We start from the raw sequence: 15260 nt of genomic DNA, 5'->3' as shown, positions 1-15260 counted from the left end.
GCTGCAATTGCCTTTATTTCATGTAAATTTTGTGTCATGGTATGCTGGGGAAAAAAAGATAATAGTTTTATCTGGAGCACAAAACCTTGGTGACAACCACTGGTTAACATAATATTAGATTTATAAGCTATGATCATACTTTTACACTGTACTGTAAAAAAATAAAAACAATTTAACTGTATTTAACTATAATTTTTTAAAACAATTTACTCTTAAAAAAACAGATTTCCGTATTGTATTGAACTGACATTTTAAAACGTAAAATTACAGAATAAAAGTATGAATCTACATTTTGCATATAAATCTGCAAAAATATAATTATTTTACAGATATATGCAGTTATTTGATAGTAAAATGATCGACATTTTTGTGTCACTGTCATTTTACAAATTCTTTCCTGTTTTGCTAAATTACAGATAACATCTAGTAAAATCACAGATCAAACCTATTAATTTACATGCTGAGGCAAAAATAAAAACAAAACAAAAACAAGCCAAAACTGTAAATAATGTCCAAATTAAAAATCTACGGTTTTACAAATAGTATTTTGTTGTTATACATGTGTGACCGTAAAATGACGCTGCTTTACTGTACTTAAATTCACTACAAATGTCACATTATTGCAGATATTTGTCATTATTTTCAACATTTTTAGAGTTTCAGAGTGTTTTACCGGATTTTTTTTTACAGTGTAGTTCTGACATCTAATGACAGAAACCGAAAAACATATAAATGACAACATCTATACCGTGAATATAGAAGAAGAAAGTGATGGAGATGGAACAACCAAAGTTCCCTTGCAGGGCGAACACTGTGTTTTTGTTGAAATTGAGAGTAAGAGTAAAACTGTTGTCCCCAGTGGTAAGTCGTTGAACCTACATGTAGTTTATCAGGTCAGTATCCTCCCTGTGTGGTTCTTACCTTCTCTGCAGATCCATCTCCTCTTGTGTGGGACCATTCTGAACCTGGGGACCCGGTCTGGGCAACGTGGGGCCTGCAGGGGGCGACACACACAGACAGCTGCTGTTAGAAAACCAGCTGACATCCTTCATCATCATCGCTCAAACCGAGTCACTCCTCGTGTGCCGCTTCAATAAAAATAAAAGATTCCAGTCAGAAGCATCGGTGCTGTGTGACACTGCAGGTTCTTATCGCATCTAAAGGCCTCCAAACAGTTGGCAGAGGAAATGGGGAGAAACTGCCGGTCGTCATGGCAACACAGTATTTGGCAAATGATGCGGCTTATCTGCCGTCTGTAGATCTCAGGTGTTTTCATGTCCTCTGAAGTCACGGGGCCATTTATGTGATTTTCAGAGAGACAACATATGGTTGAAACAGTCACAACACAATCATGTAGCCTCAGTCGCCCTTGGCACAAGAACAAGAGTTGCCCAGACACCACTGTCTAATTTACACTTGCTAATGAGCTAACTTTTCTGCACAACCTGACCAGGGCCAGATGGACCAACACAGTTCTCTGTGTATCAAACACACAAACACAGTGACCAGAAGCTTCTGGATCTGGACGGAGCTGAAAAGGGAGCAGATCCGACTGCAATTAGTATTCAGCCGAGTGTTGACTGAGAGTAGCGGCAGACAGAAAGATAAAACCGGCCAAATCTGGGCTGCAGCCAGGCCGGCGACTGCTTCTGAATACCAAAACGCTCACACACATTGCCCCCACTTAACACTGTCATTAGTATTAGCATCGGCGACTTTTCTGCAAGAAGAGAAAACAGGGTTTTCCCCCGTCTGAGTCGAAGCAATTAGAGCGAAGTAACAACAGCTTTGTTTTATTTTCATGGCATCAAACGAATCATCTTTACCTGAGACTTTTGGATCATCTGTTGGAAATAAAAACCCTCCCAGCGGTGACATGATGCAGTTTTCTAACACCATAGAGGACCAGTGTACAAGCAGGAAAACCACAGTCCTGACAATGCACACAAAAATTTTAAAAACACACCAATGTGATATCTTGAAAAGGGACAAAGACTCACAAACTGGCCTACATGCTCCTTTGGTGTGACTTTGGGTAATTAGGGGTCAGCTTCAGCTATGACAGGATTCAGTGGAAGGCGGTCTGCTGGTCAACAGCAGTGACAGCACAGAAAACCCTTTCTGATGAGTCAGCATGAGGCCTGCAGCTGTCATTGTGATGTTTCAGTCAGATCAAGAGCAATAATTATCAGTGATAAATAAAAGAAGCTGGAGTGTTGGTGAAAAACTAGCAGTCACACTGTAGAAACATATATATTGAGATAATAGGTTCTAAAATTATTAGGCCTTAGAAACTCAGCATCTACTGTAGAAACTGTCAGAAACTAAGTGCATCTCTGGTTTCAGAGAAAATTAGTAGGTCTTGGTGACTCTGTGATTCATTAAAAGCAAGAAAATTCTGTTAATTCCTCATCTTTACTCAATTTTAGCTCCATATTTACTTCATCATTAATGATCTCATAAATAAACTTATTTCATTATTAATTCAACATAATAGATAAGTCTGTTTTAGGTGAGGAGTCCTAGAAAGAAACTGGCTTAAAACAAATTAAATTTACTTATATGAAACAAAACGACAATGCTGAGTGGAAGTCAGTAAAATCAGCATTGCAAGCAGTAAATGGATGAGTGTCTGGTGTCCTGTGGAGGTGTTGAAGGTGCAAACACAGAAGAAAGTTGATGCTAAAAAGACAGAGTGAAGACATATGCCAGCTTTTACAGCCTGGAAGGCCGAGGTGAGACAATTTAGCTCACACTCCTTTCATTTCATCAGTGTTAGGGGCATCACACAAGTTTAATCTGTTTCTCACTTTTAGTACGTAAAGGACCAGAGTCCAGGATTTAGCAGCATCTATCAGTGAGGTTCCAGATTGCAACTAACTGATTCCTCCTCCCCTCGACCGCCTTTCCTAAGCAGGTAAAGCAAGGACAGGGCTCCATTAAAAAAAAGCCAAAGGCCTTCCCAAGAGCTACAGCAGAAACACTGTGAACTATATTAGATGTTAATTATCAGGTAATAAAAACACAAGGATTCATTGTTACAGGTGATTATACACTAATAGAAAAAAAAAACTGAATTCTAAATTACGAGCACTATGTTCCATTTCTGCTAATTCATACCCCTAAATCCAACACAGTGGACCCTTAAATTCATAGGATTAGCTCATTAAATGTCATGGACTGTTCACTTAACTCATCAAATTAAATTATATAGGTACAATTAATCCCAGCAGGTATTACATAAAGGTCAGCATTCCAAAGAAATCCTACATTTTTTTCCACATAAAAGGAATAAATAATGGAGGATGTTTATTCCTTATTTTTCCACTGACGTCCCTACGTGTTTACATTGTCCTGTTTGCTGCTGTAACATTGCATATTATTCTTATCTTAACTCAAACCCTGAAATCCAAATTTTCTCAACACTTACTTTTTGACACTGTAGTTGGTCAGCAAAGAGTGTCTGTGTGTGCTTTTACTAAGCTGAATGTGTCCGACTTTAGTATTTATGTAAGCTGCTGTTTCTTAACCTCGGAGCAACAAACATCCTCAGAGGAGACTGTGGAACTTTTACAAGGTACAGATCAGTGTGTGTGTGTGTGTGTGTGCGTGTGTGTGTGCGTGTGCGTGTGCGTGTGTGTGTGTGTGTGTGCGTGCGCGTGCGTGTGTGTGTGTGTGTGCGTGTGCGTGTGCGCGTGCGCGTGTGCGTGCGTGCGTGCGCGTGCGTGCGTGTGTGTGTGTGCGTGCGTGTGTGTGTGTGTGCGTGCGTGTGCGTGCGTGCGTGTGTGTGTGTGTGTGTGTGTGTGTGTGCGTGTGTGTGTGTGCGTGTGCGTGTGTGTGCGGACTGGAAACCAATGAGTAAAGGAGTGACTCACCGACAGCACTCGTCAGGTGTCTGTCAGAACAAGATCCAAACACTTGCACAAAACTGACAGGTAACATGATATTTCTCACATGAAGATCGTCTAATTGTTTTCAGTTTTCTGAACCCACCAGCCCGATCAAATCTTCTACCGTTTTGTTGTAAACAGCTAACTTCATATTCGCGCAATACATGTTAATAGAGAGATTGTGACTATTGAAGGTCAGAACATAAGAAGGCATCAATCAACAGCTCCACCAGTGGCTATTTTTTGAAAAATGACTCAGCTATAGGAGCAATAACTGGGGCTTTTATCTATATTTACTGACATTTTAGAGGCGGGACAAAAACTCCACAAAGTAACTGATATTATGCCAGAATAACAGATCCATGAAACATATAGAAACTATGAGAACTCACAAATTTACAAGCTGAGGAAGAGCCTCAGTTCTTTGCCTCTTCATGTGAATCCATCTCCTCAAGATTGAATTTATATTTTCTGTACCAATGCCACATTTTTTCTCAATTTTAACAACTTGCAGGAATACATGTCTCTTTCACAATTCAGTTCTTAAACAATTATGCCAGTTAAGATGCCAGATGTTTGGCATCAGCCCCATCACTCACTTTTCCATCAGAGTGGATTCTCTGTATGAGCAGCACAGGAATTATCCTGCTTGGCTGGTACAATTCTGTGGCATTTTGAAGGCATAAACTGGGTAAATGATCATATTGCGTAAACTGCCACAACATTGATCCACCTGGACTTCAAGACAAGGTGGCAGACAACATGTAATCATTCAAACTTCACCTTTTTACTGTCAAGATCCCTTTTAGTTTATCAGACTAAGGACAACATCTAGTAATTTAATATTTCCAGCTGCTCCAGTATTAGTATTTGCAGCTTTTCTACATGTAAATCCATATATTTTGACAACATTATGAGTTGAGGGTAACTTTCAAGTGGTTTATGCACTAATTTTTTTGCCACTTTACAAACTTCCCAATAAGCGTATTTGACAGATTCATTGATAAGTAAAATGGTGCCAAATTTCCCCAGAAACCATGAACACAGACAATTTTGAAGCCAAATCCAAAGCAAATGAGACATGTAAAGATTCTGGACATTTAACCACAACATAAAACAGAATTAGAATGATATGCAGCGTTTTCCGTCATGATTATCCAAATCATCTCGTCTTTTTAGTGTCCTTATGGTTTTCTTCTCGTACAGGCTGAACAGAAATACTATCAAATTAAACCAAGTCCACAGGCAGTCAATATCTGCGACTATAATTGCTGACATGGTATCTCGTCTCCATCTTCCGCTGCCTATGGGTGTAATTGTGTTACTGTCTGCTCTAATAGAGCTTATGTGCTAATGACAAGACTCAGAAAACAGGCGAGCAGGGCAGCAGCCCCTAAAGCTGCTCAGGAGGGACGACTTACAATCGAATCACCGGGTCAGACGTTCATTTAAGCCTCATTTTCTTATTAAACCAATCTTTCTACTGTAGTATCTTATTATTCAACTATGAAACCACAAAGAACAGTCCATTTTGTGGTGTCTTACATCTCTAAACACAGCAGCAAAGAGACCCGTCACTTCTTAAAGTGCCTTTTCGAAACAGACTTCAGTCAGTTTCCTTTCTTGTCAAATGGAAGGTCCTCAGAGATCTGAAGTGATTCAACGACCTGAGACAACAGCACTTAGACTTCTCCTGCTTCCAAACACACTATCTGACACAAGTCTGGGGAAAAAAAAGAGGAGGCAGAGCAAAGAGTGAAGCTCCCTTGCAGTATTTTACTCGTTCATGAGATCTTTACCTGGTCCTAAAACACACCTCAGGGAAGAAGGGTGCGTGCAGTGTCTTTTTCCCAATAAGAGGACAAAACAGACAACAGTTCATCATGATTCACTGAGGTAAATTAAAAAATCTTGAGCACCTCCCTTTTCCAAAAGTTTTCATGAGCAAACTTCAACCTCAAAATCAGAGACATATAAAAAGTAAAACAACCACAGAAGTCTGCCCCAGTAACTCCAGTATACCTACATGAAGGCGCCGTCAATGTGGGCCTCTTCTGGCAGCAAACGTAGCGCCAAAGTCCATCATGCGAGGCCCCATCTGACCCATTTCCAGGTCTCAGGGCAACTACCACCCTGCCACCCCCTGAACAATCCTGGGACGTCACATATAAAACCATCACTCAGGATATCTGGAGAATCTTCTTTCAATTGCCTGCACCTTACTTCTGCATTGTCCACACTGCTGGAGGGATGGTTATGAGCTCAAGCTCCAGCAACAAAGAATAAAAAAGATAAAAATGACTGTTTTTTAATAAAACAAAATAGTAAGTGCTGCAGCCGTTGCTCACATTCTTTATCCTTTTGTAATCTGATGCCTTCATATCCTGGCGGTACACCTTTAAAGATGATGCTGAAACGCCGGGTGTGGTTTCTCTTTGTGCCTGTTCTCCAATAGATTACAATTGATGGAAACAAAGGAAGAGCAGAGGGAGGGATGGAAGGCAAGAGGGAGGGATGAACGTAAGAGGCAGCCAGAGAGAGAGAGAGAGTGAGTAAAAGAGCTGGAGATTAAGAGGGAGGAAGGAGGAGAGCCAGACGGAGACGATGAGTGAGGAGAAAACAAACTGACGGCACATAAAAGGAGGAGAAAGAGACCAAAAATAGTGTAAGAGAGAGAGAGAGCTATGCAGAGGATGTGGTAGGATTCTCTACCTGATGGGTTGGTCAGCCAGTTTGTACTTCCTGGATCCAATCTATTATTCATACGCTAGATACAGAGAAGGACACAACGCAGCCGCCCTCAATATCATTACCGGTGTGTGTGTGGTGGATGTAGTGGAGGAAAAAGTAGCTCAAAGTCCAAGGTTTCATATAAATCCTTGATACCTAAATTATTCATTCAGATGACTGGAATTAGCATCAAACGAAAAGGGCTGGCTTACCCAAATGAGAGAAATGCTGAATGTCCTGCCATATACTGAAGCTAGTTTGGGTTTCATTGGGTTCAACTCCCTACACTTCACCTCATTTTCTAAGCAGGTGAAACATAAAATCAACTATGTACGTGCAATACAGCATAGAGAGGCATCACCACTTATTCCCCCTTCACATTTGTCTGAATACAGTGTTGCTCACAGCAGTGAAAAACTCTACAAAACTGACGGTAAAATGTGGAAACTGACAGAAAGCATCATTCACAGCAAGATCTATGGGTTATACTTCAGTAACTGAGACAATTTCTGCAAAGAAAGCTCCTGGAATTTCCTTCTGAAAAGTCATCTTCTGACACTGTATTGTATTGCATTGTGATGGAGGCAGAAATCCCATGGATGAAGAGAGGAAAACAAACAAATTCCAAACTGCTGTATTTGCATGTAAAGATACCACCTACATCCTGAGATATTGTCAACCTTGAAAAGTATATGATATATCACACTAAGATTTCACACACATTCTTCATGTTGTAAAAAGTTCTGGCAAATCAGAGATGGTCAAGCAGATATTTGATTATTTGATGTGAAATGACCCATAGGAAAGTGAGCAATTAGCTAAAACCAAGTAGTAAATGTGTGCTTTTTGCAATAATCAGGATGAAAAACAGACCCAGCAAGTGTGATCTCCTCCGGCAGGTTGTTGCAGTCTTGGAAACCTGACAGCAAAAGCGTGGTCACCTTTTTAGTCTGCAACAAGGGCAGCCAAGAGGATCACAGATTGCACAAGAGCTCATAAAAGACAGGCAAAAAGAACCTTAGAATAATCCAACAGAGAAAGCTTGTACAATAGTTTCAGTGTCTCTAAAATAAGAATTAGTGAAGTCCTTCTAAGTTGACTACTAAAGAAGTCCATTGATTATAATCCAGGCTGATATCAAATAATACTTTTAGATTATTTGGAGATAGATCTTTTTGAAAACCACTGAGATGTAGCACCAAATAAGGGGGGCAGTCGTACTGGAGATGATCTTGTTACAACATGATGTTGTGCTAGAAAAGATTGGGTCCCGGTATTAATTTGGATATAACATTCTTCTATACTGAGCACAACCATCCCCCTCATGGCAACGGCACTCCCTAACACCAAAGCCTCCTTCATCAGGACTATACCTCCAGCCACTCCACAAAAATTTGACCCAACCTCCAAACTCCAAAGCTCCCAATGACATTAACTTACTTGTGACGCACCTTAACAATCCTGATCCACAGAGATCCCATCCTGCAACCCTTGCTTGTCTCACTGAAATGAAGCTTTTTTTCCAAACAGTGCGAATTATGTCTCTGAACGTAGCCTGGGTTCTGCATGAAAAAGCATGATGGTTTTGATTTGCAATTTGGACGTGTCAAACATTTATACCACTACACAGTTAGTCTATCAGTTTAACCCCTGTGACTCGTCAAAGAGACACAACAGATGAAGAATTAATACAAAAAAGGGGAGAAAAATGTGACCTAACTAGAAAGAGACAACAAATGAGACATTATGTGTTTGTCAGGGTGACGAAATGACTGGACAAGGTCTTACCCATGCAGTTATTTATTCTACCAGCAGAGAAACAACCTGTCGTCAAACCTGCCACAAGTCTATGTTCGTGTAAATAAAGAGCTGACACTGTCATCTGCCAAAAGGTCAAGGTGTTTCTGTATGTGCCTGTGGTGGATGAGCATTTATTCACTGCATTCCTGTGTACACATGTCCATCCGTCAGACGGTGAGACACAAACAGGCTTTAAAGCAACACAGAGGTTATAAATAATATATGAAGCTCATCCTCTGTTTTGGTGGACACTTTGATCTGTAGCCTTACGCTATCATGAGTGGTACATTTTTAGCATATGTGGCTCCAACTGGGAACTGAAGCCAGTAACTTAACACACTCCAACCTAAAAGACGCAATCACAGACAGATTCCACTGGAAAAATTTAAAGGAAATTCCAACTGTCTTCACGCTGTCAAAGTTAACTTGACTGTGAGACAAACGTCTGCATCCAGATTTATTTAGACTGGCTGGTAAAAACTCGAATAGCCGAATGACAGGCGCACATTCTTTCAGGGCGGAATCCTCATATAGTATTGTATACTGTAGCCGTAGGATGATGTCATTTTCCAAGATCGGCTGAAAGGTAAAAATGACAGCATCAATAACAACAATTTATCATTGGCTGCAGCCCATGCACGAAAAGAAAATGACATCTGAGCTGCAGAAATATGTTGTACTGCTCTATCAAACAGCATGATACTTTGGCCATTGGCCATGAATTAGCTCATGGTCTATATTTCTCACAACTTTAGAATTTCTCCTTGGAAAAAGCTGTCCTCACTAAAAGTTAACCTTGAAAAAAACTTCTCTTACTGCATTAACATCCTTTAGATTTAGGTTGAAGAAAAATTAAAGATGTGGTTAAAATAGAGGGAATTTGGTCACGATAACAAACAGAGCTTAGAGTTATGAGGTCAAAGTAAAACGTAACACTTTCATTCATTAAACCTTCATTTAAATCTCGTGGCATTATTGAGGGCAATCTGTCATTTGCAATTACATTGCGAGCACAGCAGAATAAAAGGCAACAATCAACAAGACAAAGAAAGGAACGTAGTTAAAACAGGAAAGGTGGCCTCCTATTTTGAAGTCCAATGTTTCGTTGACTTGTCCATCCACCCCAACCTCCTCCTTGTGCTAACTTAAAGACTGTAACTACATCACATCTCCCTTTGAGCCTGACATAATAACTACAGCCCCTAAAGGGCACTGCCACAATAAAATATAACTATGCGTCCTGATGAGATGCCTACAAAAATGACCAATGGACTTGTTTTGATGGGAGGACAAAATAATAAATAGTCAAAAATGTCATAATGATATTTATCAATGCACCCCTTTATTTGATAAGCTCTATTAAACTACTTCTAAATTATTTTACAACATCTATAACAATGCCATATCTCGCATGTATTTACAACCTTGTTTATCAAAAATTACATTTCTATATAACTATTTGGAATCCTCATTTATGTTTTTAAAGGTCTAGAAGGAAAGGCTTTTACTCTGAAACAGCCACAGAGTCTGTATTACAAGGTACCAGTGGAGCAAGGAGGCAAAACTCAGCTACAGGACTTTCACTCGCTGTTTGGTTAGGTTTAGGCACAAAAACTACATATTTAGGTTTAGGAAAATATCATGGTTTCAGTCAAAATACAGCCCTTTCACTTCATGTTTGAAGCTTCTCCTCCATTTTCTGTGTTACTTCCATCACATATAATGTGTGATTGGTTGGCTGGAAAGGAACAACATTAAAACAATGAAATAACTGGCAAAGATATGTTGATTTGAACCTTGAGAGGCTGGGTTGAGCATTTAATAGTCAAAATGAAGATTAAGGTTCACATCTCCATTGACAACATGAAATCTTCTCTTCAACTATTTGATTTCCCTTTCAACTGCAGTATTGTACTATATTTGTACTTATGTCCATTATAGATGAGATCCTTGTGCAATGTCACATTGTCTTGGAAATAACAATATGGACATATCTCTTAAATTTTACATCCCTACTATGATTTAAAATAATTTTTAAAAGATAATATATGAACAAGTTATATCACAAATAAATAACTGAGCTGGGAGAAGGTAAAAAATATTAAAACGTACATTATAATACCATCTCGACCTTGTTGTGTGCAGTGCTTTTCAGAGCTGTGAGAGCAATCATAGCTTGATTCTTTTGTACTGCCCAAGTTCATGCTTCTGGCAAAATTATCACCTTGTACAGCTCCACTTTTCTCTGCTACAAAAAGAATCATGATAAAGTAAGGGACAGGACATTCTCTCCTCTGTGACTCATACAAATTATTCTGTTTTTGTCAGAATTGCATCTTTTAAGGTCATTGTCATCGAGCATTTGCAATATCTGTTTCTGCCTGAATGCGGTCTCCTGGCTCAGGACAGTCCTTTCCTAAATATTGTCAGAGTGTAGGCAGATTTAATTAAGAAATAACTGTGCATTTGGAACAAAGTTGAGCATTTGCCTGCCTAATGGCCGCCTTGTTGCTTTGCCTGCTTCTCTGTTTCCTGCTGATGTCAGTGTATTTCAGGAAAAATGGTTCTTTAAAGGTCTGATTAGGCAGCTGCCATCAATAACCATTATATTAGATGACCAAGGAAAATGGGCTACCTGGCAAGAATAGACCCACTTCAAATTCTCCATCTGGCTTCCAGCTCGTCTCATCAATTGTTATCGCTACTCTCTGTCCTCTCTGTCCACAGTCTTACCTCTGCTACATGACTTCATTACTTTAGAGCAACCTTGCCATTAACCTCATTCGATTGCTGATATTACAGTAAGCAGGAACTTAAAAGCTTGCACACACACTACCATTAGACTCAATGACTTTCAAGGTCTTGTTTAGTCGAAATCAAGAACTCTGACTTTTATGGTGGGTCACGTCCTGATGCTTCTTCTTGTAAAGGAACCAGAGTGAACTCACTTCTGTTCAAACTGCTGCTCCAGTGTCTTGTTGCATACTGATGAATTTTGTTGCTGGGTTTGATTAACATGAAAAATAGTAGAATTAGAAAAGAATAATAGTATAAGTGCTTTATAAGAACATCCATAGATTTACTAGAACATTTAAAAAGAGCCTGGGTCTCTGAGAAACCTGTTAAATATTTATGAGTTGAGAATTTATGAGTATGAGAATTTAATTTCTGAACTTTTTGTGACGAGATAATGAAATTCTATTGGTTAATTTTTTACCCTAAGTGAAACTATTTACAGTCAAGCTTAAAAACTTGAGAAAAAGTAAGATAAAAAGACAAATTATGGCCGCACAGCATCTGACATTAATTAATAGTTAATTAGGATTGAATCCTATTACTGACAGATTTGCAGGAGATTAAAGTTACTGTCAGTCCAGTGAAAAACTGAGCCGTCTCCATCTGTTTTTGTGTCTATCACTGGCTCCTTCGCTGTGTCCTACATGTTGGGGGATTATTTTGGGGCTCGTGGGAGTCAGAATGTCTAGGAGGGCAGTGTGCTAATGACATTCACACCTCTGCCCAGTTTCACATCTCCATCACGGCGACTACTGGACACCTGACTCCAACCCATGCCCTGTCAGAATATCTGAGCGGCACCGCAGGGATGATCCTGAAAACAGTGTCAGTCCAGAGCGATCGTATGTCAGAGTGAAACAACCTGCAAACATGTACTTATTATAGTTTTGGATCTGCCCAGCAACAAGTGGAATGGCCTACTAGACAGCCTTGAAGGGTTAAAGTAAATAACGGGGTATTCATTAGGGTGTCAGGGGAGAACTGGGTTACCAGATAATGTATTCTCTGTCACTGACCTATAGGACACCTGGGTCAACAGTATCTAGGCTCATTTCTTTAAGGTAAACTATAAACTATTAACAGACTGATTGATGGAAAGATAATTAATCTTCAGCTGTTGAACGAAATATCACAAATTTGGAGGTTGCAGCCTCTTATACATGAAGATTCATGTTTGTCTTTGTTTTAAAAGAAAGTAATTTAAGACTGAAATAGGAATTTGGGGGTCTGTTGTTGGGACAAAGCAAGCATTTTAAGATGCCATGTTGAGTTCTGGTTACTGATAGTTGGGCAAGGACTGCAGCATGACCGATATATCAGTTGGCTAATATTTTTGGCTGATATCGACCCTCATTGATATATCTATATGGGTGTACATGTTCTCAGGTATACAGTGATATGAAAGCTTTCTTTTACATGACATAATGTAAAAAGAGATGCTTAGGGTAATTTAGTAACAGGGTCATCACATAGTTCATCCAGGAGAGCAGCTCCGACTCCACTGTTTACAATAATTTAATTAAGTCAAATCAAGTTCATTTATATTTAAAACAACTTGAGTTGACCAAAGTGCTGTGCATGTTATCCATTGGGCAGCAACAAAAGTATGTGCAAAAGCCAAACAGGATGCAAATTTATAAAATCAATTTGTAACAAACAAAATACAAAAATGATAACAACTTGAAAGATTAAATTCGTAGATTAAATACAATCAAAATCCAAAAAACTAAGACCAATTAAAATATCAAAAGACACAAAAAGTATGTATATCTTGAGAGTTTTCTTAAAATATCTGTTTCTATGGCAATTCCAAAGATTAGGAGCGGCTACTGCAAAACCTCGATCTCCATCAGCACTGTATGCAGCACATACAGCAGAGCAGATGGTGGTGTGGAGTCAAGCTTTGTCTTCACGGTAAGTTGCCAGCTACTTTATGAAGCACATTGCTCATTTTCCTCTTTCAATATATTTCTAACTCTACATCAATATCAGCCAATATATTGACATTAGAAGTTCTGACTCCCTAAAATCAGTATCGGCCAAAAATCTAGGTTCTAAAAAAATACAAAGACAACAGAATATGAGTGATTTTTCCTGTATTCCAAGAATAAAAAATACTACAGTGATTCATAAGGCACGGTCATGTTATCAAAAGCCAAATAACAGATAATAGTCTTTCATTCTTTTTTTTTTTTGTCAGAGTTGGTACACAGAGATGAAGGCAGAAAAAAGGGGCTTCCTGAGGTGTTCCTGTTTATCTGCTATCGCCACCTCAGCCATGAGCATATATTAGACACACAAAACCAATACTGCCATGAATTATATATTACTGCATGACTCATCATCAGCTCGCCAGGCTAATGGCAACAGAAAAAAACAGACCAAACACTTTGAACCAGACTGTGCGAGATACACAACAAGACAGCAACAAAGCAGAAGAGCACTGCAGTCAGATGAAGCTCCTATCACCTCTTTCTCCATTTCATTGTGAAAACTTGAAAAATGGAAAGAAAAAAGAGGAGAGAACATGATGAACTAAGGCGGAAATGAGGGAGGAAATGAGGAAAGTAGCACAGGAGGAGGCTGTTGTACACAAATCTGCCTCATCAGCTTCTTGGATCATTCAGAACTGCCAGTTTAATAAAGTGTGAAAAGGCTCATTTTGTTGCCACTGAATCATAAGATATTCTAGATGGAGAGAAGTGAGTGAACAGCTGGTAAATCATTTATCAACAGAACTAAAAGTATATTTTATTGAGATATTTTATCCGCCAAAGCGATCTTGATGTCTGCCTCGAGCTTACTGAGATCTCCACAAAGACACAGTTGTGGTCAGTGGAACATCATGCATGTGGGAATGTTTGCTTTAGTTTGACTTCTATAAGAAGGTTTACAGGCGTAAAACAACATAGCCTGGGATTTTAGCATCTTAAACTGGTGTTATTAGCTATAGCTATTAGATGAGATGCCTCAGTAATTAATCCTGTCTATTAAGAGTTCCATTGCAAGCAATGGCAGCAAGTCATTTAACGTATCACAACAAAAAGTACTTGATCATGTGATTAGCCTCGATGACTTCTGACACACGCCATTCATTAAAGCCCATCATTGATGTCAGCCAGTACATTTATGAGTCCTTGTTATGAGGCATAAATTTGTGGGAAATCAGTATATTTCACCCTGAAAAGATTAAAGCAAAGCTGACTGGTGGGAAAGCAATGACGAGTTAGAGATTCAACATATTTAATGGATCATTAGCCAGAGAATGAAGGACAGAAACATATTAGTGTGACTCAAATGTTGTGGTGTCTGTGAAAGATGGTGACAGTGAAAATTATGGCTCGGTCATTGGCTGTTTAACTGAAGTGCTTTGTTTACTTCCTCGTGAGTTTTGGAAAAGTTGAGGAGGTTTTGGGTTTTGGTGAGTGCTTTCTGCAGTCATAATGATCTGGCCACCACTTTGGCTCTGCACCCAGAAAACACAGCATCTAGGCATGTTTTTCATTAGCAAGCATCCTTTCATAGTCTACACAAAACATTCAGTGCTTGGATATTAACTCTACTAACTTTAATACTGTAAAATGTCCCGTATCACGGACTATGTATTAAAATTGTCTTCAAATAAGTATTACCTGATCTCCCAAACATAAAAACTGATCTCAAAAAACAGTATCAGTAAATCTGCAACGACAAGAGCTGAAAAATGAAGATAACACAGTTACAACTACAGTTCCTCAAATGATCACTAGAGGCCGGTTCCAAAAGCCAGTCAATTTCCATAGACGTCCATGTTAAAATGCTCCTTAAAGCAGAAATAAACATGTTTGCAGTCTGGAACAAGCAATTGTTTTTGGTCTCTGTAGCTAAATTCGCCATTCATGACAGCTGTGCAGGGCTGAAATGTTACACAACTCACCTGTTTGAATTGCATTAACCCTTAAAGGTTGTGTATAATTGAAGGTGTGGTTGCTTTGAATGATGCTGGCTGCTGTCTTAAGACCACTGTTGCTCCACATCTTTGCGGACTTTCGGATTAGCGGTTAA

At 39.2% G+C, this 15260-nt stretch overlaps 1 protein-coding gene across 9 annotated transcripts in view; it reads right to left on the bottom strand.

Moving 5' to 3' along the window:
• Window positions 1-15260, bottom strand: part of enah (ENAH actin regulator) — a 165757-nt gene that overhangs the window by 43761 nt on the left and 106736 nt on the right. For 8 of the 9 annotated variants that reach the window (XM_023292630.3, XM_035958316.2, XM_035958315.2 and 5 more), the window contains one exon: window positions 922-994. In XM_023292630.3, coding sequence (XP_023148398.2) covers window positions 922-994 — 73 coding nt within the window. Of the gene's footprint in view, window positions 1-921; window positions 995-5916; window positions 6312-15260 lie in introns of those variants that run through there. The other variant, XM_055015756.1, reaches the window with a different exon arrangement.

The sequence above is a fragment of the Amphiprion ocellaris genome, chromosome 12, assembly GCF_022539595.1.
Source record: "Amphiprion ocellaris isolate individual 3 ecotype Okinawa chromosome 12, ASM2253959v1, whole genome shotgun sequence".
NCBI classification, from domain to species: domain Eukaryota; kingdom Metazoa; phylum Chordata; class Actinopteri; family Pomacentridae; genus Amphiprion; species Amphiprion ocellaris.
Note: the sequence above shows the minus strand (reverse complement) of the source record. Positions and strands in the feature narration are given on the sequence as shown.